This window comes from Triturus cristatus, chromosome 3_1 (assembly GCF_964204655.1).
Source record: "Triturus cristatus chromosome 3_1, aTriCri1.1, whole genome shotgun sequence".
In the NCBI taxonomy this organism is placed as follows: Eukaryota; Metazoa; Chordata; class Amphibia; order Caudata; family Salamandridae; genus Triturus; species Triturus cristatus.
Genome location: NC_140583.1, coordinates 964,537,011 through 964,559,303, shown reverse-complemented (window position 1 = coordinate 964,559,303; position 22,293 = coordinate 964,537,011). Strand labels below are relative to the sequence as shown.

General features: G+C 42.8%; 1 protein-coding gene across 1 annotated transcript in view; it reads left to right on the top strand.

Moving 5' to 3' along the window:
• The window catches only part of EPC2 (enhancer of polycomb 2), a 199,578-nt gene that overhangs the window by 139,108 nt on the left and 38,177 nt on the right, over positions 1-22,293 (top strand). The window contains exons 3-6 of the mRNA XM_085645610.1: positions 5,339-5,484; positions 10,379-10,585; positions 18,969-19,117; positions 19,272-19,404. Of these exons, the coding sequence (XP_085501736.1) occupies positions 5,339-5,484; positions 10,379-10,585; positions 18,969-19,117; positions 19,272-19,404 (635 nt within the window). The remainder of the gene's footprint in view (positions 1-5,338; positions 5,485-10,378; positions 10,586-18,968; positions 19,118-19,271; positions 19,405-22,293) is intronic.

Here is a 22,293-nt window from a genome sequence, read left to right as displayed (position 1 = left end):
GAAGTCTGTGATATCATTCTGGCAGCCAGGCGTCCCTCCACAAAGACTGTATATGCCTGCCGGTGGAACAGATTTGTGGCATGGTGCACAGCAAAGGCTGTGGATCCCCTTTCCGCCCCTCTTTCTGAGGTTCTCCTCTTTCTTCTTTCTTTGGCCCAGCAGGGCTCTGCCCTGGGCCCCTTGAAAGGTTATCTTGCTGCCATCTCTGCCTTCTTACGGCTTCCTGATCAACCCTCTCTTTTCAAGTCCCCTGTAGTGTCACGCTTTCTTAAAGGCATTACTCACACGTTCCCTCCTGTCCCTTTCGTACTGCCTCAGTGGGACTTGAATCTTGTCCTAACATTTCTGATGTGCGCTCCCTTTGAGCCTCTTCACAATTCTCTTCGTCTTCTGACTCTTAAGACTGCTTTCCTGGTAGCCATCACCTCGGCTAGACGGGTGAGTGAGCTCCAGGCTCTATCGTCCAAGCCTCCTTTTCTATCTGTTCATCCGGACAAGGTTGTCCTTAGGCCTCGTCCTTCCTTTCTACCGAAAGTGGTGACCCCCTTTCATCTCGGGCAATAGGTCACCTTGCCCATCTTCTTTCCGCATCCTTCCAAAGAGGAAGAGCGGCTCCACCGTCTGGACCCAAAACGTGCGCTCTCCTTTTATTTGGACCGCACAAAACAGTTCCGAGTGGACGACCAGCTTTTCGTTGGCTACGTGGGTGCAAAGAAGGGAAAAGCTGTGCACAAACGGACTATCTCCCGGTGGGCCGTTTTGTGTATAAAAATCTGTTATTCCTTGGCAAAAAAAGGACCCTCCTGTTGGGCTGCGAGCCCATTCTACTCGGGCCACGGCGGCTACTACTGCTTTGGGACGGGGAGTCCCTTTGCAGGACATCTGTCAGGCGGCGACGTGGGCTTCGCTGCACACGTTTGCCAGGCACTATTGCCTAGACAGCCAAGCCTGGAGGGATTGCTTCTTTGGCCGTTCTGTCCTCCAGGACTTTCTGGTGTGATCTTGGTTCGCAGACCCACCACCGGGGTTGGTATTGCTTGGGTATCTATTCTAAGGTGAGGAATCTAACGTGTTTCTTTCAGATGAACAAGTTACTTACCTTCGGTAACGATGTATCTGTAAGAAACATTAGTTAGTTAGATTCCTCACCGACCCACCCATCCTCCCCGTTCTGCGAACTGACATCTAGGGTTAAGGCTATCCTTTTCAGGGCCCTAGATTTTTTGGCACCAGTGTTGGTCTCTTGCATGGCTCTGCGTTCCTGGCGCGGAAAGCTATGTACAAGAACTGACGTCCGCGCGCGAGGGCGGCGTCTAAGTACTCCGACGTCATTCCGGCGCACGACGCCAAAGACTGACGCGGAGCTGCAGACTATGCCTAGCGACGCGCAAGGGGTATTGCTACAAAAATCTTCCGAATCCAGTCTGACGCCTGGGGATATTCTAAGGTGAGGAATCTAACTAACTAATGTTTCTTACAGATACATCGTTACTGAAGGTAAGTAACTTGTTCGTCACAACAATGCTGAATTGCCGCCAGTCTTTGGTCCCGGAAACCTCGACTGATTTGCTCAGAAGGGAATGTAACTTTGGTTTTGAATGAGTCAAGCAAGACAGAGCTCCAAAATCCTCTCCTGAGAGTTCTCATGTGTAGGAGAAACAAGATTCAGGAATCCCAGGCAAACAAGCGTGCAGGACTAAGGCTACTTCACAGGCACTCAACCATCTTTGAAGAATCAACCTACTGGACCTTGTTTTTCTAAAAGGAGATGCACCCTGAAATGTCAACCAAAAGGCCTCTATATTTGGCTTTGGCCATTGTCTCCAAGTCCACTAATTTATAGATTTATATAGCGCGGCTTATCACCTGTGAAGGTATCCAGGCGCAGTCCATGGGCATGGTAGAGATTAAATAATTTTTCTCAGAATCATGGGATTTTAAGCTAATGCCACAACACAAACTCTGAATCCCCAGCTCCCGAATCTGCAGCTCTGGCCGCTGCGCCACATTCTCTTCACTTGGTTGCACTTCTGCTCTAGAGAAGCTTTTAACCAAGGGCTCTGAGTTTCTACTCCAAGCAATGCTTATAAGACGCTGAGGCGCCAACCTGACACCTTTTGGTGCTGAAGTACCCTTTGAAGCTGGCCTGGTCAACTTTCAACTCCAGCCAAAACATTGAACAACGCAAACCTGCCCAGTGAGCTTCGGAGGTACCTGAAGTCAGAAAACAGAAACTCTACATCCAGCAAAAATACTGGCTTGAACTCCACATCAGTAGGCAGGCCCGAGGCCCATCAAAAAAGGGATACTTACATTTGAGGAGTAACTTTAAGAGGAACACACTCGCACTCTTACTTCGCTGGTAGAACTACAGTGTTGACCCTTTAGGATTGCATGAACCTCAAGCCCTACTTAGTGAAGGCTTTGCCACTCGACCATATTACCACCTACCACACGGTTACCACAAGTTTTTTTCCCATACTTTTTTTGGGGGGGGTGGGGACGGGGAGACACATTACCTAAAATCGAAAGGCCTGTGCAGCGTCTGCCAATGCACAGGAGCATGACTAAGTGCCTAACAGAGCATTTCAGAGCTGATTAAAGTCAGAGTGGTCCTATCCAGAGTTTATAAAAGGTACAAGACGGTTCCGTATCACTATCTATATCGGGGTTCATATACCTAAAGTCCGAGCCCTGAAGAAGTCCTTGTTGGACGGAATGCGTTGGCTACTGTCTCATTCACTGGAGTCCCTTTTATAAGAAGAAAATAAATAAAGAACGACTGAACAAAAACTCTCTTCATATGTATTAATTATATGCTGGCTGCCAATGCAATGTTGTGAACAGAATGAAAATTAATTATCAACCTTAAATACACTTTACTTGACAACCACTAATTTTGTGTGCTGAACCATCGAGAATTAATTTGTTTTGGAAGCTGGTTTTCCATTTGAAGTAGAGAAGGGCTGTACTTCAGGTTAGTTTCACCATTAGAAATATTTATACTCTGCCCGATTTTCTTGTGTTATATGCAATATGCATATTGTATATGCAAGTTCTGCGCAGGACTCTTGAACCAACTATGTGCAAGGTACGCTATGCATGAAAATCGAAGTGTTTTGTCCATTCCTTCATAAACAAACCAATTGAACCCCTGCAAGCACGGATTCAGGACATATGCTATTTGTTACAGCTTAATGAGGCGGGATTGGAATACACATCCATTAGACTTCATCTGGTGGCTGCTTACATACAGAACAGGCAACATGTATCCTTATTCACAATCCCAGTCATTAAAGCTTGAAACCTCAATGTAGTCATCATTCTACTCTTAGAGTCCCCATTTAAACCATTGCATTAATGTGAAATACAGTGCCTTTCTTAGACGACAGCATTCTTGGTGGGATTCACTGACTTGCACAGGCTGAGTTGCAAGCTTAAACAGTGCAGGAGCCTTTCATCTAGGTTGACTAGGATAGAGGTGCTATGAGGACAAAGCCTCACTTCCACCCAAAGGAGATCGCTCCATTTCATGCCAATCAAACTGCTGATTTATTGGTTTTCTTGTCACACCCTGTGCGAGTGACAGAAAAAGAATTACACAGACGTTAAAGTGGGTCGGATTGATCAGACTAAATCCATTTACAAAACAACAAAGTTACTTTGTTGCATTTGCAAAACTGCGCTCCAGAAAATCCGTTTTAAAGAGTGGTATTGCTAGGGGGATCTCGAGTGCATCCAACTCTGTTTTGCCAAAGTAACAGAAAAGCTGCATTCTGTGGCCCAGAGCACATTCTGCTAGAATTCAGGAAGCTGTAGCGGTTTCCAGTACCACATGCAGCTACTAAACATAAGGGAGACTGGTAAATGGTCCACACATACAGCATACAGCACATAAAACTTTACTCCAGTCCCCTACCCCATTTGCTCATGGGGTTTGTTCGGAGGTGTGCACTGCCTTAGTCTGTGCAAAGCACATGATCTACAGCAGCAAATGCTACTAACAGAAAATATTACTTACCCTACAACTATGGGTTTGTAGCTTATAGTGGTTTAGATTCAGGTGTGACCCACGGCCTTTTATACCCTCTCCCCTGCACCATACACACCCAGCCCCCACCTGAGCAAGCTCATGCTTATGTTTTTACATTACATATGTTGTACTTCGTGCACGGTGCACCTGTACATCTTTTACTGCTCTGTGCTTTACTCCGGTTCTTTCCCGCTGGGGGGGGAGGAGGCATTCTGAAGTGGACGCTTTGTCCTGGAGCATTGTGGATTTTCGGGCGGAAGCACAAGTTATATTGAAAACAAAACTATCAAACTTTGTGCTCAACACTAGAGTGCAGGAGTATGTAAATCTACAGGAGCACAAGCTAAAAACGTATATTTACAGGATAAGTAACTTTTTTCATACCTGGGCGTGAAAGAGTGACTTTGCTTTTGAGTTTGGACTGCGTTGGTTAAACGTGATGACTCTTCTTATTTGTTTTTGTTTATTTTTTCTTCTTTCTTTTCTCTCTCATCTTCCTTTCTTATGACCTTATTCCTTATTGGGATCTTTTTTATTTTAGTGTTTATGAAGTACGTTGTGGGATATTTTGCACTTTATTTGAATTGTTTTAGTGTATTATAAGTCTAAAAAAAAAGAAATGTTTATTAAAAAAAAAAAAAATGTAGTCTGGTAAGCAACGAGTAACGTCCATTGGAATTGTACTTTACATCAGCAGCTGAGTCACTCAAGTGCCAAAGAAGTCCTCACTGCTTCCTTAAGCCCCTCCTACAGAGATTTGAAGGGTTTCCAAATTGCCTCACCAAACATCGCTGTGTTAATTAGAACACTAGAGCTGACAAAATATTTTTTATCTGACCACAGTTATGCCCCCTGTTGTGGATTTTTTGGGGGTAGTTTATTTGGGTAATATGAAGGATATTTTGTCATTAATTTATAGAACCACGTTGGAGCTTCACAGGTGCGACATAGTGTCTGTAGGTCACCCACCCATCCACTTTGGTAATGGGTGTCACTCGCCCTTTTGTTTGTTGTAAAGTGTGTCCTTTCACGTTTAAAAAATGTGCTATTGGTCTCGGGCAGCATGGGCTGTAATCTTTTACGCTTTTGACGGGAGGAGGAATTTAATCGCTGTGAAATGAGTTGAAGGGGTAACTGGACATTTACAACCTCGAATGTGTATCTGTAAAAGATTATTTAAAATCTTACCTATAAACGTGTCCGCTGCTGTTATTTTAAATTAGACTAACACCATAGATACTATTTCCCAACGAGGCAATTACTCTTATATATGTTGCTCAAAATATGTGATTTACTTAATTTCAGCATTTAACTTGGATAATGAACAACCTGATTATGACATGGACTCAGAAGACGAGACCTTGTTAAACAGACTGAACAGGAAGATGGAAATCAAGCCCCTGCAGTTTGAAATTATGATTGACCGACTTGAGAAAGCCAGTTCTAATCAGGTAATATGTTTCCCAAAATTACGACTTTATTTTGCTTGCAATTTACCTACATGTCAAATCTACTTTTATATTTTTAGTTCTGAAACTGTTTACTTTTTAGTATTTCCCCACTAATATTGTATTAATTGATTCAAAATACTAATAAAAATAATAGCTAGTTCCTAATGTAGTATGCCAAAATAATGATCCGTAAATTGGTTGTTAATTACATGTTTCAATTTGGCACACGTTTCTAAGTATTACATGAGAAGCCTCTCTCATTTGGTGCTGTTTAAAAACAAAAAAAATGTATACATATTTTGTCACCAGTGCTGCAAGATTTTTATTTTTTGTTCACTTGTTCATAAGAAATATTTTCTTATCTAGAAGGAATTCACTTTAATTGTGCTTGTGTTCATATTCTATACTGTAGCATACTCCTCTTTTCAGGATAACTTTTTAAATGCAGTAAATTATGAAATTCTACTAAAGGGTGCACTATTGCCTGAAGAGTTGTTTTCTCCATGTTAAGGCTACCTGCAACATTTTTAGTGTGGATCATATTGGAACAACTAATAATTGGGCTGCATCTCTTGATATTTTTTAATTTCATACTGGTTGTCGGAAAATATTAATGACCATGCACTGGCTCCGGGCCATTGTGATTTAACATGAGTATATATGCTGTACTGACTAGTACGCTTTCTTTGGTACTGTAGAGGTAGTCTGAACTCCTGTTTGTTAAAAAAAAAAAAATTTGGATAGCCTACATCATAATTTGTGAGATACATAGCAGTTGTACAGTCAAAAGGAATGTCACACGTGTTGTGAGGAAAATTAATTGCAAAAGCATGGCAAAGGTGTGTTTTGGCTCGGCTCTTGTCCATTGTATACCTTGGTGACCTGAATAAATGTTTGGCAAATCTGAATCTTCTGAAATTGGAAGCCAGGAATATTGGCGTTACTGTTTGGCCACGCAAAGAATAGACTCGTCAGTCTAAAAAGAAACTCTAGCGATGTATTCAGAAACTTGCAATGAAAGATGCTGGTTTACAGATAGATCCATGAGGTAAATGAGTACAGATGCTTGAGAATGTGAGGTGGCTGTGACTGTAAAGCAGATTTTCACTAATGCTGTGTTTTTAATGTGGGCGGCTTCTTGACAGGCTAATTGATTTAAAGTTTGAGGCAAAAGATTTTCCAACAGTCACATAGTGTCTGTATTCCCGTATGTAAATAACACAGTTTATTTTGTTGATCACTTTTTCATGTCTCCTACAAATAGGCCAGGGTTCTCCTCTGAAACTGGCCTGTCTATTGGTGTGATGCAGGCCATTTATACTGGTGCTGGCTGGCTTTCACTCTCACGAATATTGAATTATTTTGTTTGAGTAGCCAATCAAAATGTAATCAAAATTTAGAGTCGAGCACTTTTCTCTAAAGTCCAAAGAACACCCAGTTCTGAACAAGCTGCAGCTTCTCATGTATTAACAAACCAGAACAATCCGCAGGTCTAACTTAGCTTCAACAAGCTCAAGAGCACAAACCGTACAGGTTTAAATTGCCCCTCTTGGATCTAAGGGGAGTCCTTTACAGAGGACGCAATCCCATCACCCACCGAGGTGGCATGCTTCATCATCTGCGATCTCCTCTAGGTTGCAAATCCTAGTGCAACTAAGGGCTACAACCCACTCCCTGGGAGGGAGGAGCACAGGGATGTTTTGAGTGATCAAGACTAGGACCTACTAGAGTCCGCAAGAAGTGAAGCAGTATAGATAATATTTTTTGCAGTAATGGTTGCAGTGATAAAGTGAAAAGTTATCTAAAATTGACTACCAGGACGAAAACAGCTTTATTTATATCTATCCTAGTGTCAATATAAAACTAGTGCGTGTGCAGCTTAGGAAAAAATAACTGCATCAGTCCGAAAAAACAGCTTCTCATGTATTCCATTGGAGGATCCAATAAGCAGGGCATTACAGTAATCCACTCAGTATAGCTGTAGCTTGGACAACCGTTTTGAGACTGTCAAAGTATAATAGACCATTTTTTGTCAAAGTATTTAGATAAAGAAAATGGGCAGGAGAGACTTTAACATGGGCTCTTGTTGTCCTTGAACTATCGAGACATATGCCCAAGCTTTAAACTGAACAGGAATAGAAATGGCTCCAATGTCTGAGTGCCCAAGGCGTTGCACTACTGTCATGGGTGGTCCATGAAATAAGGACCTGTATCTTAGTTCAGCTCATAATCTTTATCACCAAGATCATAAGACATTCCCAATAATACATTTTGTTGAAAGGAGATATACACCTATTGTACCATAAAACTGGGCATATATACATAAATTCACAAATGGTGTTCAACAGCTTCAAGCCCATATAGATCGGATAAAAAATTGATTATATAAAAAAGAGAAACCATTCTTACCTCCCATAAAAATAATTTTCAAATTAGAGGTATCTCTATTTCATAAAAGTATCATGATAATGTACAAATGTGAAAGATTTTAATGGTAGAGTACCCACCTTAAATTGAAAATTTTGTCTTCTGTCTCTAGGGTTAGATCTAAAATCCCAGTATGGTTTGTACAGGGGGCAAGACTTAAACGCTAGGGATTTACCTGACAATGATGTGCTCTCGATGGTTCGTGTACTATTCATGACAATCTTGGACCAATAGAGCTCTTTCATTTCCCTTTTGGAGGGGAACAGTTGGCCTACTGGATCATCCCTTAGATGTCTCAAGCCCATATTGGCCAGTGTGCTTTTGACCTTTTGTAGCCAGATGATCTTACATGTGGTATCTGCTTCCCAGACATCCTTAAGTGCTGTAGCATAATGTGATTGCTCAGGAGTGGTCCATAGTCTACGCCAGAATGCTATCGGGCGAAACCTCGCTATCTCATCCAGTCGATTGCATCCTAAGTCGTGGTATATAGGCTTTATATTAAGTTTTGAAGCTTTCTCTTATTCAGAGGGCAAGAGAATAGAGACTGTGTTTAAATTTCTCTTAGATCTGACCAAGTTAAACATCTAAGCAAATTGATCTTTGAGTTACTCCATGTAATGCAGTTGTAGAATAATCGGGGGGGATTTTTCCTGCTTGCCTTTTGTGTGGTTAATAAGGCAGTCAAAACAAGGACAGTATTTGTAATCCCAGTCTCTTGAAGTAGAGTTAGTAAAGTGTTGTAGGTAAATGTATTAAGTGGCAGAGAGATCAAGAAGAACCAACGCTGCCTTAAAGCATCGACTGCAACTCATCCATGATATATAACAAGGCATATTCTATACTGTGTAGTGGTCTGAAGCCCCACAGAGCGTAGTTATGAATTGAGATTTGCTTTAGAAAAGGCGTAATGATGATAAATCTATCAAGAATTTGTGAAGCAACTAGCAATAGGGAAATGAGTTGATAATTACCTAGAATAATAGTCCCTGGAGCACTTTTTTAATGTAGGCGAGGCTACCTCATGCTTCCTATCTGCCTTAGTGCTGTCTTAACTAAGCATTGCTTAGGGCAGGAGTTGCTGGACAATATCTATCCAGTCCTTCATGAATGAGCCAGGTAGGACAGACTTCATAAGGGAGCTCTATTTCATTAGTTGAACTAGATCTTTAATTGTGTCAGAGTACATTTTAAAGGACTGGATCATTAATGTGTTTTATGAAGGAGTCCTGAATCTGGCTTAACAGTAATCAAATCTGCTATTCGCTGAAAAGCTTGAACAGATCGTGTTGATATTTTGTGAGAAAAAGCCTACTAACGAGTCACAAAGCTCATCAGCACTGAATAGTGGACGAGCTACATTTAGGAAAGAGAAAAGGATTGATGTGTTTAAACAATTGTGTTGTTGAAATTGATGAGAAATTTGCTTTTCAAGGAAGCTGGTCATGGTGATCTTTGAAGGCTTTTTTGTATTTAGTTATTTAGTAGTTGTGTAAGGCAAAATACTACAATTGCTACTTTTCTTTAGTAAAATCCTTTTCAAATCACAAACCAAAGTGCTTTTGGACGAGCATGATGATGGCATATTTGTTTAAATGGAGCGATCTGGTCTATGGTCTGGGTAAGTCAGGTCTCAAGATTGTCAGTCAGTGATTGTGACTCAGCACTGTAAGACGTCGGGGTATCAAGTCTAACTCTTGACAGTGTCTCTTGAGTTCACTTGCTCCTGGCCCTCCAGGATCACTAGATCAGGCATTGGGAGTCCTCATAAGAGGCTTTAACTTCCTAACTAATTTAATCCACCTAACTAATTTAATCCAATAATGGTCTTCCCAAATGAGTGGGATATTCTCTGATGATCTATTGATAGGTAGCGAGCAAAATGTATTTTAAAATGTGTATTCTTTGACTGGCATGTCCTTCCAGATATGAAGTCAGCTGAAAATGTACAAATGATTTATAGAATTAGTTTTAAATGGCTGAAGCTTATAGACTTGTATGAATAATATTTATGAACAGGATATTCCAAGTCAGACCAAAATCTCCGTTATACCACAATACTGACTATGCTGCTTTGAACAGGAAGACCCTTTATGCAGTTTACTGCAAAATATGTAGTGAGGTGGATTTCCTGCCCTATCTGGACTTGAGTAATGACCATGTACTTCACATTATTTGAAAACCGAAAGGATGCTTATAGTGCCAATATGGTGCAGCTTAATTCTCATGGTGATGTGGATTAATTAAATGTTGTAATTAGTGGTGAAGTGCTTAGTCCGCTGAACTGTTACAAAAGGTGCTCACTATGCAATAAATATTGGGCATGAAATACAATTAATTAAAATTGTTTTTGGCTACCATAATCTTATGCCAGTAATTTTGTTGAACAAAAGTGTAAATACCTTGAGAGTGAGTTCTATTCGAAGCTCTTACATGCTGAAGGTATTTCTGTTTTTCTTGATTGTAGCTTGTAACTCTTCAGGAAGCAAAGCTGCTGCTAAATGAAGATGACTTTCTTATAAAAGCAGTATATGACTACTGGATGAGAAAACGTAAGAACTGTAGGGGACCTTCTCTAATTCCGTTAATCAAGCAAGAAAAGCGGGATGGCTCTACGAACAGTGACCCATATGTTGCTTTTCGAAGGAGAACAGAGAAGATGCAGACACGAAAGGTGAGTTGTGATTACTTTGTATGAAATTGAAATATTTCTACAGATGCCCTAGCACGTACACGTTGGATTGTTTATAGCACGCTTGTTTAATTTCTAAGTGTTTGTGTCTTTTTCATGTGTGTTCGTAGCCCTAGTGTGTGTGGCTGAAGATGCACATGCTTGGCACGAGACTGCCATCTAGTGTTGGGTTCCGATGTATACAGGGTTTTTTTCGAAAAGGTTTTTTGAGGCACGAAATGTAGTGTGATTCCTCCTCTTGACACACATTGTGCATGGGCACTGACTCCGTGTTCAATTGGTGTTTGTTCTGCCAACAGGTTTGGATGCACACTGAATAGGCTCCTAGTTTTGCTGTAGTACGTATGGTTTTGTTGAACCCTTTCTGTGTCCTTTCTTGATATTTTGGTTCTACAGCTTTGTCTTCAGCAAAAGACATTAAAGTCTCGCTTAGCGCTTGTTCTCTAAGGACATCGAGACTTGGGGCCTTCGAGGCCAAAAAAACTTTGCCACATACTTACAAACTACTGCCATCTAGTGGCGAGAATCATTCTGGCTTCAGACCCCCCCCCCTTTTTTTTTTTTACTTTTTAGTTATGTTTAGGTTTCTCTTACAGCGCACTTGCGAGAGCAATTTTTTTGTCCCCAAAAAAATAAAAGAAACTTACCTCTACTTGGTTGGCTCCCTTGTCATTTGTGTTTCTTTACATACCATTGTTAAGCACTTCCTCCTTGCCTTCGCTTCCTCCTGGGGCTTCTCTGTACCCATGCCATTGTTCAGCACTTCCTCCTTGCCTTCGCTTCCTCCTGGGGCGACCCTTTATCCATGCCGTGTAGCATGGACCAAATACAGGTCCTGTGGTAAGTGTACTTTAACTGGCCGCAGGCTCCTGCTGGTAATCTTTGTTGCTTTTAGACATCCCCACCTATTGCGCGCACGTCCAAAAATAATTCTCCTTCATCCCGCCTGTGTTTCCCCACCACCCCCATTTTTTTTCCACCTTTCCCCCATTCCTAATTGGTGCCCCACCCTGCACCCCCCACTGTTTTTTTATTACATGTCACACAGCAGAGCTAGTTGCTGTGCAACATGGCTTACACTGAAAAAAGTGCTATGACGTGGTGGTTAACGTTGGCTGCGTCATAGCACTTGTTTTGTTTTTACACTATGTTGCAAACTTGCGCTGCTGTACACCATGTAAAAAACATTTACAAAGCCAATAGATTTTGCATACGCGAAACCGGTTGACTTTGCCAATGCTTGTTTTTAAAAGGGCTTTCTCTCTCCTCAATACTTGATGTAATTTACTCCACTTCATTTTAAAATCTGTCCTTACCTTATAAAATAGTAGGAAGGCCTATACACTATACAACTATGTGTTCAACTTGAAGGTTGTCAGTAGTCTTTTGGTGAGTGCAGCGCACCGATTGGTCTGACTGGTATGTTGAACTCTGCGGTACACTCCTAGGGGCCCCAAATTTTGTACACCAAGAACCGGAACCGGCTGCAGACCAAAAAAAAAAAGACTGCAATGGGGCAGTAATAGCAGAGGGATGCACTGAAAACACAGATTGGCATAGGACTGTGGTAACACTCTGTTTCAGGGGCAGTGCTACACAGTTTTTGTTGGACCTAACAATTTACCAGGTTCCACATAAATGTTGGTATTTTTCAGGAAATCAGACAGTAGAAAATAAAGGTAAATTTTGTGGTCCACTTCAAATTAGTGTGTTTTGGCAAAGACTCATTGCAACACGTTGGTCAGTGAAGAAAGGTCTACAACTGTGATCCAGTGCAGTGGGGATGCTGAGCTAAGTGATATTATCTGCTGCATGCACACTGTCCCCCCCCCTTCACCCCAAATAACGGAGATATGCATTTTGCATTCAGCAAAACAGAACTGTCTTTTCTCAGACAGCGGCTGAGAAAGGGAAGCAGCTGTGCAGTCAGGTGCTTCTTTTGTATCATGCTGCAAACAGATTGAACAAATGTGCAGCATCTTATGGGTAGTGTTTATTCTCACCTTAACTTTCTTGCAATACCGGGGCATGTATTTAATTTGGATAAAAGGTATTAGAACACCGGGACAGATGGTAATAACCTGGGAGTCTGCAGAGAAATCTGGGTCATCTCGTCACCCTATATACTACCCATCTCCAGAAGTTGTCCATACTTAATCGGTTGGATGGGTCTATGTATATATCTAACTACTTAAAATCTGATGTACTATCACAGCGAAAGTTGTCCTTCGAATAGTCCCTTTGTTATTCCATGGGCAGAACTTAGTTTTGTCCAGTGTTGGGGTATCTTTCATAGATTCACAGGCTTAAATCATTCCCCTTCGTCTCGATGGGAGTCCCAACGTAACCTAATTAAGCAGTAATTAAATAATGCCATAGGCTATCATGGCCCTGAGCCATGTTTTAAATAGCCTATCAATGTCCTCCTTAAAGGACCAAATGTTGAATGTAGCCAATAAGCTGCTAGCACCCTCTACAACTCTCCTAGCAGAGGCCCCTTACCTCAGATTTTCACCCCACGTCATGTGTGAAGGGAGTCTCCCTGAGTTTTACTCTTTCTTCAAACCTCTGGAATTTATTCCTGGATATCTTTTCTTCATTATGGATGATTAAAAAGGCCTTTTCCGCCGATGTAAGACCTGGGGCAAGAAAAGGGTTCTTGTGGACGATCCTCACAAGGACTGCATTTATTGACGCCACCCACCCTTTGAGCTAAGACAGTGCAAAATCTGTCGCACCTTCTCTTCTAAGACTGAGGGATAGAGAGGGGATGCTGCTTTTGTGGCTCCAGTTCACGAAGCAACAGAAATCATCTGAAGAAGAGTGATGGATCATCCAGGCCTCACAAGAGAGTCGGATCCCATGAGGATACCTCTGGAGAGGGCAGGAAACACCTCAAACACTCCCAGGAGAGCAAGAGCTCTAAAAAGGAGAAGCATCTCCAAGTCTCCTCGGAGCCTACGTCATCAGTTCCCTCAACTCCTGTGAGAAAGTAAAAGGAACATCATAGAGCCTCTTCCTCAGATTCTGTGTGGCACAGAGACAAAGTACCAGTGTGACATAGTCTGCTCAGTTGAAGGCAGGAACGAAGATGACCGTTGCCATCACCGTCCTGATACCGCCAACGAGAATCTCATTGACACCATTATTGTCAACGTCTCTCCCATTGATGGCCATCCTGTCGGCGAAGACTCGGTCGAAGTCAGTGAAGGCAACGTTTACGATCATACCGTCGACGACAATACTGGTAGTGTCGGCACCGTCGACGACTGACATTCCACCATCAGTGGTTATGATAGCATCGATGCCACTGTCGATGATGGTAAGCATTACTTGAGTATCGAAGACATTTCTGCATCCGGATGTGTGTGCATTTAGCAAGGTTCCCTGTTGCCCCCTTCACATCTGTTGGACCTGCATGAGTCTGAGGATGGAGTATATGGAGTTGCTTATAGTCCATCTGAATGTAACGTGTCGAGAGGAGGAAGAGGACTATAAAAACGAGCAGCAATACTATCTGGCTTCATCGTGCCATTACCAACTCCATGGCTTTCCTCCCGAGCCTCACCCAACAGATGGCACATTTACTACCATCTCTGATTAAAGATCTTTAGGCTATGCTGGCTGACTATAGATAGAGGTTTCATCCCCAAGATGTCCAAATAGAGCCACCACCGCCACCACCTCAGCCGCAGCCCCCAGGAACACCGGCTTTACCAGGGACACCAGCAGTATCGCTCCTTACAATACAGGAACCTGATGTAGACGACACTTCCTCTTCGGATGAGGACCGAGGAGAGGGTGAGATCCCAGGTCCTTGCCCACCTGCAGATCCCTGGGATGATTACATCATACCTACTTCCTCTCCTCCGTCACATCATCCTTGGACTCTCCTCCAGAGGATACCAGGTGGAGGCGGGGGGGACGCTCTTCCACCAGAGTCCATCTTCCCATGGCTGTGCAACATAAAGATTGTTTCCTGTATGATTTCAAGGAGGAGGCTAGAAAATCCATTCGGCAGACAATCCTGATAATTGATTGTTTGGCAGTAGGGAGTGAAAATTATGAAAACCCTGGCCACGATATCGCCAGTGCTCGCTCGCATTGACAAAAAAATACAGTGCCCCAGAGGATTCCTCTTACTGCCTGACTGGTCACTGAGGCCAGATTTCACAGGCAGCGCAAAGAAGATCAAAGAACCCGGCCACCCTGATCTCAACTCCCCCTAATAAGGATGGGCGTAGACTGGATGTTATGGGGAAGCATTCCTCCACTATGGCTGCAATTACCATCTGGGCAGCCAACTCTTTGACTATCATCACCCATAACGATCATAAATCGGCAGATGTGGTCTGACATGGCCTTCATGCTAGGCCTCATCCCTGAAGACAGGAAGCAGGAGGCTAGTAAAATCCTCTTTGAGGAAGAGCTAGAAGCCTCTCAGATCATCGACTGTGCTATGGATATAACCAACATGGGTTTTCGCCAGCTTGCAAGTGCAGCAGTGTTGAGGCGCCAGGGATGGTTGAAAGCCACTACCTTTAGACCTGAAGTCCAGACAAAGATCCTGGACATGGTGTTTAACGGGGACTCATTGTTTGGCAAACATATCGACGTGGTGCTGTTATCCATAAAGACTGACCCCGATACAGCAGGGCACCCTCCAGTACAGAAATGCTCCTTTTTAGAAGAGCAGAAGGACGCGGTTTTACCACATACAGAGGCTGTTATCAGAGGGCACAACCTTGTCAACCGCAATACAGGCAAACCTACCAACCTGCCACCTACCATCAGTCTTCTACGGCTGGCTTCTCTTGTCATGGGGGCTGCAAAATAATACCGGTCCAGGGCAGAGATAACGGAAGGAAACGATTAACTTCTCCCACTATATCCCCTCCCGTGGGTGCAAAGACTTCCAGTTTCTTTCATCTGTGAGAGAACATAACTGACCAGTGGGTACTGGGTCAGATTGTCTTTGGCCATACTCTGGAGTTTGTGAAGAGACCTCCAACTACTCCACCCAAGGGAGCCTCTTCCCCTCGTCTTCACTTATTACGCAAGGAGACAAACATCATGCTTTTAAAAGGAGCAATCGAGGAAGTTCCAACTCTGCAAAGGGGTCAGGGTTTCTATTCCCGTTTTTTCTTAATAATAAAGACGACTGGGAGTGGAGACCCATACTGAATCTCAGAAAGTTAAATAAATTCCTGAGTAAGTAAACATTCATGATGGTAACCCTGGCTGAGATCTGCATTGCTCAGCAAAGGAGACTTCATGACCGCCCTCGATTTGGGAGACGCATACTTCCCCATCCACCGAAAGCAACAAAAATTCATTCCTCAGGTTATGGTAGCTGGTACCCACTATCAATTCAAGGCTCTTACCTTCGGCCTCAAATCGGCACCTCGCGCCGGGTGGCTGCAGTCCTACATTCTCAAGGTCACCAAATATTCCCCTACTTGGACAACTGGCTGCTGAAGACACCAACAGCAAGTCAAGCGACAAGAACCATGACACTTGGCGTCACTTGTTCAACCAGCTGGGATTGACAGTGAACTTTAAAGTCTTCATTTATTCCCTGTCTAATAACACCATTTCTGGGAGCCAGGTTGGATACAGTTCATTGCAAAGCCTTTCTATCCGAAGAGCGACAAATCAGTCTACGCCAGTTGGCTATGGCCATCTCAAAAAAGTCAGTTTCAGTAAGGGTGTACAAATGGCTCCTAGGAATGTGCTCATCAGCAATATACCTAGTGCCCCCTAGCCAGGCTCAAGATGAGACCTCTGGTTGCAAACGGCGGGATCCTGCGAAGACATCTTTCAGGTCATCCCAGCCATGAACACTGCAATGCAGTGGTGGTACCACAGCCCAAACCCTTCGAAGGGACTCACTTTCCTGCAGGGGATCCGAGACAACATCCTGACAACAGATGCCTCCATGGAAGGCTGGAGAGGACACTTGCAGGACCTCCAAATTGAAGGCAAATTGTCTAATTCTCAAAAACTAAAGCACATTAACAGCCTGGAGCTGAAGGCTATATTCCTCTTTTTACAAGCCTGTCTTCCAAGGATAGCAGGTGCCTCCGTACTGGTCCGTACGGACAATACGACCAGTATGTTCTACATAAAGAAGGGGGAACCACATCTCTCACGCTTTCACAGGAAGCGCTAGAGCTATGGACTGGACAACATAGCATGGAATTTCTCCCAGGGCTGAGCATGTTCCAGGCTTGCACAACACGCTAGAGGATGCTCTCAGCAGAGCTGCACACAAATTGCCCCGCATAGGAACTCCGCCAATACAAATTGGATGGAGTATTTGCACTTTGTGGGAAACCAGCGCTGGACCTGTTTGCTACAGACATCAATACCAAATGCCTGTCCTATGCCGGGGTCTCAGTGCAATGCTCTTTTGATGCGATGGTCCGGGATATATGCCTACGCCTTTCTGACGTTCCCATTGATCCTCAGAGTGTTGACCAAAATGAAGCGCAAGAGTTGCTACTAGATAATAATTGCACCCAGGTGGCCGAGGCAACACTGGTTTCCAGAACTCCTTCATCTTTCAGAATCCAGGCACGTACGTCTGCAGCTGTCCCCCTCTTCCCCCCTCCTCCCCCACACCTACTGACCAGGGTCAACGTAAAGGTTTGCCATCCGAATCCAGCGTCTCTGCACTTGCATGCCTAGCACCCGAGTTCCTGGAATTTAGAGACATGAACACTTCTCCGGAATGTAGAGGCATCATCGCGAAATCTAGAGCAGAAAGTACCAATAAAGCGAACAAGTTGAAATGGAAAAGGTTCTGTGTTTTTCAAGCATTCCTGCAACAGATTTTGACATATCTCTTATCCTTGGCAAAATCTGGTTTAGCTTTCGTCTCAGTCAAGGTGCATCTAGCCTCCATCTCTCATTGTAGAAAAGCTTCCAGAGACCCCTCTCTTTGTGCCTCAAGCTTGGTAAAGCATTTTATGAAAGTGCTTTTCTGCACTTTTCCTCCGGTGCAAGCACCTCCCACGGAATGTAATCTCCACGTGTTCCTGGCACAACTAATGAAAAACCATTTGAACCAATTCATAAAGCTGTGTTGGAGTACCTAAAAATGGAGTGTTGCTCTTCTGGCCATCTCCTCAGCCAGAAGGGTGAGTGAAATCCAAGCTTTCACCATCAAGAAGCCTTTTCTAAAGTTCAGGGAAGATGCTGTGATTCTAAAGACTAATCCTATATTTATTCCTGAAGTACGGTCTCAATTCCACCTTACTGAGCCAGTCCTACTCCATTCCTTCTTCCTGCAACTATCACCGCCTACAGAGCAAGCATTCCATACTCTTGATATTAAGCGTTGCCTTAAATTCTATCTTCAGAGAACAAAAGACATTTGGAAAACTGATCAGTTACTAGTGGCCTACGGTCAAGGCAGAGAAGGGACTTCAATAACGAAAGCCACTATCGCAGGAGGGATTTCGGCACCGAGACAGTTCTGTCACGTCAGGGCTAACAAGCCTTTGGAGCGAAGAACGAAAGCTCTCTCCACGTCAGGTGCCCTCTTGTTGGAGTGACTGTAAAAGATTTATCGTACTGCAACCTGGAGGATCGCTCATACCTTCACGTAGCAGTACTGCCTCTAATCCACACAAGATGCAAACGCAGCTGTGGGCCAGGTGGTGCTTCGTCACCTCTTCCATTAGGACAAGTCTCTTTCTAACTCTTAGAACGAGCCTTTTGTTCTCATGGTGATTATATATGCTTACAAGTTCATGAATCTATGAAAGATACCAATGCTGGATAACCGTAGTTACAGGTAAGTAACTTATTTTCTTATTCAACAAATTTTATTTTCCGGTCTTTCGGACTAGATGCCTTTTTCTTTGGCTGGAGAGCTCGCACATTCTAAATTTGTGGAAAGCTCTAAAGAGTTTTTACCAATTAGATTTGTCATATAGTGTTTTATGATTGTCAACAGTGCTTCTAAATCCACCATTGCCTTAAGATAGCCTTTTCATTTCACAGTCTCGCTATATTAAACTCATTAGAGACCTCCTAATCATTCCAACAGAGCAAACAGAGTATTGGTGACCTTACAGAGAAAAGTGCCTATTGCAAACATTTTTAGGGCAGCAACCTAATCTTCGCTGTATGTTTTTGCTAAAATTACTCAGTGGATGAATCTTCAAGGAAAGATTAGGCTTTTGTCCAGAAAGTGTAGCTTCTCGGTTGCCTGTAGACTAGCTGTGCATATGCTGTTTTACATCTCCACCCTTCATACCCCCTTTTGGCATGATAATAGGCAGTGTATTGTTTCAATGGGAACACCATAAAGTTTATTCTTTTGTTTTCTAGTAATTATTAATTGTGTTTTTTGCAGAATCGAAAGAATGATGAGGCCTCTTACGAGAAGATGTTAAAGTTACGCCGGGAGTTCAGTCGAGCCATAACCATTTTAGAAATGATAAAGAGGCGAGAAAAGACCAAGCGGGAATTGCTGCATTTAACATTAGAAGTTGTTGAAAAAAGGTATAACCATGACTTACGGAATCCATCTAACCTGTCTTTTGATAAGGTTGCACTTCTGGTTCTCTTTAGGTTTTGTTTCAGTATGCATAATTAGTAAAACAGTATTTCTTATGCTCAAATGTCTAATTTTTGTATCTAAAAACGTGCCTAACAGGTATCACATGGGTGACTTTGGAGGTGAAATCCTTAATGAAGTGAAGGTGACCAGACCTGAAAAAGATGTACACGCTACTCCAGCATCTCTTCATAATGGAAACCACCACAAAGCCCCAGAATGTAAAGTCAAGGTATGTTCCCGTTTTTTGATTGCTCATTGATATTGGCTTAGGATATATTTACTTGCATTGATATAAACTATGCGTAAGATTTTCATGATTGCAGATTTTTTTTAACTTGGAATTTTCTGAATATTCAGTACCTAATTAATGATGAGGCTGTCTTCAGCAAGACTGAAAGACCTTTTTGGAAGGTATTGTTGAGCTAGGAGATAACCACCATTCATACTCTGGGAAGCCTGCCCCCTGATTCAGTGTTCCATTTGCAGGACTGATAATTACTTTGCTAATTTCTGGATATGGTTTGCCCCCTGATTCAGTGTTGCATTTGCAGGACTGATGGTTACTTTGCTAATTTCTGGATATAGTTTGACTAAAGTAATCAGAGGTTGTACCATTCTCATTGCTGACCATAATATGTGATCATTAATCTGTTTAAGTAAGACCTTCCATTACTGTACAACATATGTTTTATTTGGAGCAGTAATACTATTACTTAGTTACTCTTCCTATTGATATTTTTAATTATTTTGCCCAGCAGTTAATTTGGGTCTTTCATGTGAAACTAATATTCTTTTACAGATAAAAAATACCTATGTTATGTACATACCCTTTTTCTAGCTGGATTCAGGCATTTCCGATGGCCCTTAATCTCCTCTGCTATTAGCTAGTGAGGTTTTCTTTTAGTCACTCAACCTAGTAAGCCTCTAGCTTAATATATTTCCTTACTGGTGCGGGGTAAAAATAATGTATGAACATTCATTCTGGTAGTGTGGGTGTCTTGTGTCATACCTGCGAACTTGTTGATCTTTGGTCAAAGCCCTGTTATGTATTCTCTTTTGTATTATATACTGTAGTGGCACTGTGGTTAAGATAACACAGGTGAATCACAAAGGCCCTGTAATGCCTATTTTAGAGCTCCCGTTAACACTACACATGTCTGGGACTCCTTGACTAAGAATAGATTTCTGACTTAATATCCATCACCGTACACTCCCATAAATCCCACCTCAGAGTTTTCATCCGCACTACATCGAGGGCTTTATCATAGATTGCGAGAACGGGGATGTAGATATATTGTAAATATTTTTCAGTAGGAGATGATTACAATTTCCACTCCATGCAAGTTAGACTTTAAATTACCGAAGGCAGAAAGACTGCATTATATTCAGCTAAGGCACTTTGTGATGTGTCCAGAACGTAAGCAAGCCACTGCTAAAGACAAAAACGCAGTTTGGGAACGTGCTGGCCACGCTCTTGACTCAGAAATGGCTTATAAGCAACATTAATAAATAATAGCCAAATCATAAGTGGGCTTATCAGAACAAATGGGACAGGACATTGGGTAGAGAGGTATTTTTGAAAGAGTGGGAGAAACTCTGGTCCTACATCCACAAATGTTCGATATCTATATAAAAAGGAAATAAATCCCATGCCGTTTACCTCAGTATTGTGTTATTTGAGTTTGACTCAGCCAGAGGTTAAATGTATGTCACATAATGATAAGCTGTTCGTTTGAAGCAGTTTGGGAGCATCCAAATTGCCACTAGCCATGTGGTGGAAGAAAAGGGATCCCCTCTTTCGATCTTTAAGTGGTGTAGTCTCCTCTGGGACATGTTGGGCATTAAACACCTTATAAGTAACATTAAGCAGGAACATTTGTGTTTTAAAGCCTGGTGATACCCCCCCCCCTCCTCCCCCGGGTGGATTATCTCTGGAAGAGGCATCTGAATATTGTATGTGCCCCCGCTAAATGGCATTACAAATTCTTCAGCATAGACGTTCCAGCAACAAGCTACCCTACAGATGATCGAAAACCGCTCTGTTTATAAAAGGGTAGTAGTTTGCTGATTGGAGGAGAATAGATGGTAAATGGGTGCGGCAGTGGGAGGGATAAGGTTGCAACGGAGCTTTGACTGCTAGTTTTTTTGTTGTGAAAATGCTTGCATTTTTCCCTCAAATAAGTGCACGGTGTCATTTAATCTGTTCCTAAGCGACCTTGTCCCCATTTTAAACGACTGCAACTCCCACGCCCCCAAATTAGGAGGACTGCAACTACCTTGTCTACTTTATGCAGACGATATCGTCCTTATAAGCTATACCAAGGTAGGACTTCAGCACCTCCTGAATGCAACACAATGCTACTCAAGTAAAAATGAGCTTACAATAAATCTGGAGAAAACCAAGTCAATGACCATCAGCAAGAAAAGAAGCAAGCCAACATCATGGTACTGGGAAAAGATAAGAATCGGAGACACTCCAATATATAAATATCTAGTAGTGAAGATTGACAACGGAGGGCAGTTTTCCGCCCAAAGAACGAGCATTCGAGGGAAAGGGATATCTTTGACAATTTCGCTGAAGTCTTTAAACAACAAACTCTCTGGTCCATCTCTTTTGCCCTTGACGCAAGTAATCCGCGCTAAACTTCTCCCAACGATTACCTACGGGAGCGAGGTGCTTAGAGGAAGAGACGCCAAGATCCTTGACAATACAATAATAGCCGCTTACAGAATCCTCTTCAGCCTGCCCAAGCAAACCTCACCAGCTCAAATTAGGCTTGAACTTGGCATTGATCAACAGATCTTGGCATGGCAGGGAGCCTATATGATAGACTGGGACAAAGTGAGGAAATCGAAACAAGGAACATTAAATGAACATCTGTGGATGGAGTTAGCTCAACACCCGTCCTCAGCAGCAGCCAAGTTCCTACGGGACAGCCTGAAGAACACGGGATTAGAGCAGCTCTGGGATACCCCAGCAAACCACACAACCTTCAAAAAATTGGTCAAAAAATCGATCAGACAACTATCATGGGTTCAAGACAAGGCAGCCCTTTTCTAAAATAACGCATGGCTGGATGACCCTAAACTCGTACTCAACGAAGGCACCACAGAGCTA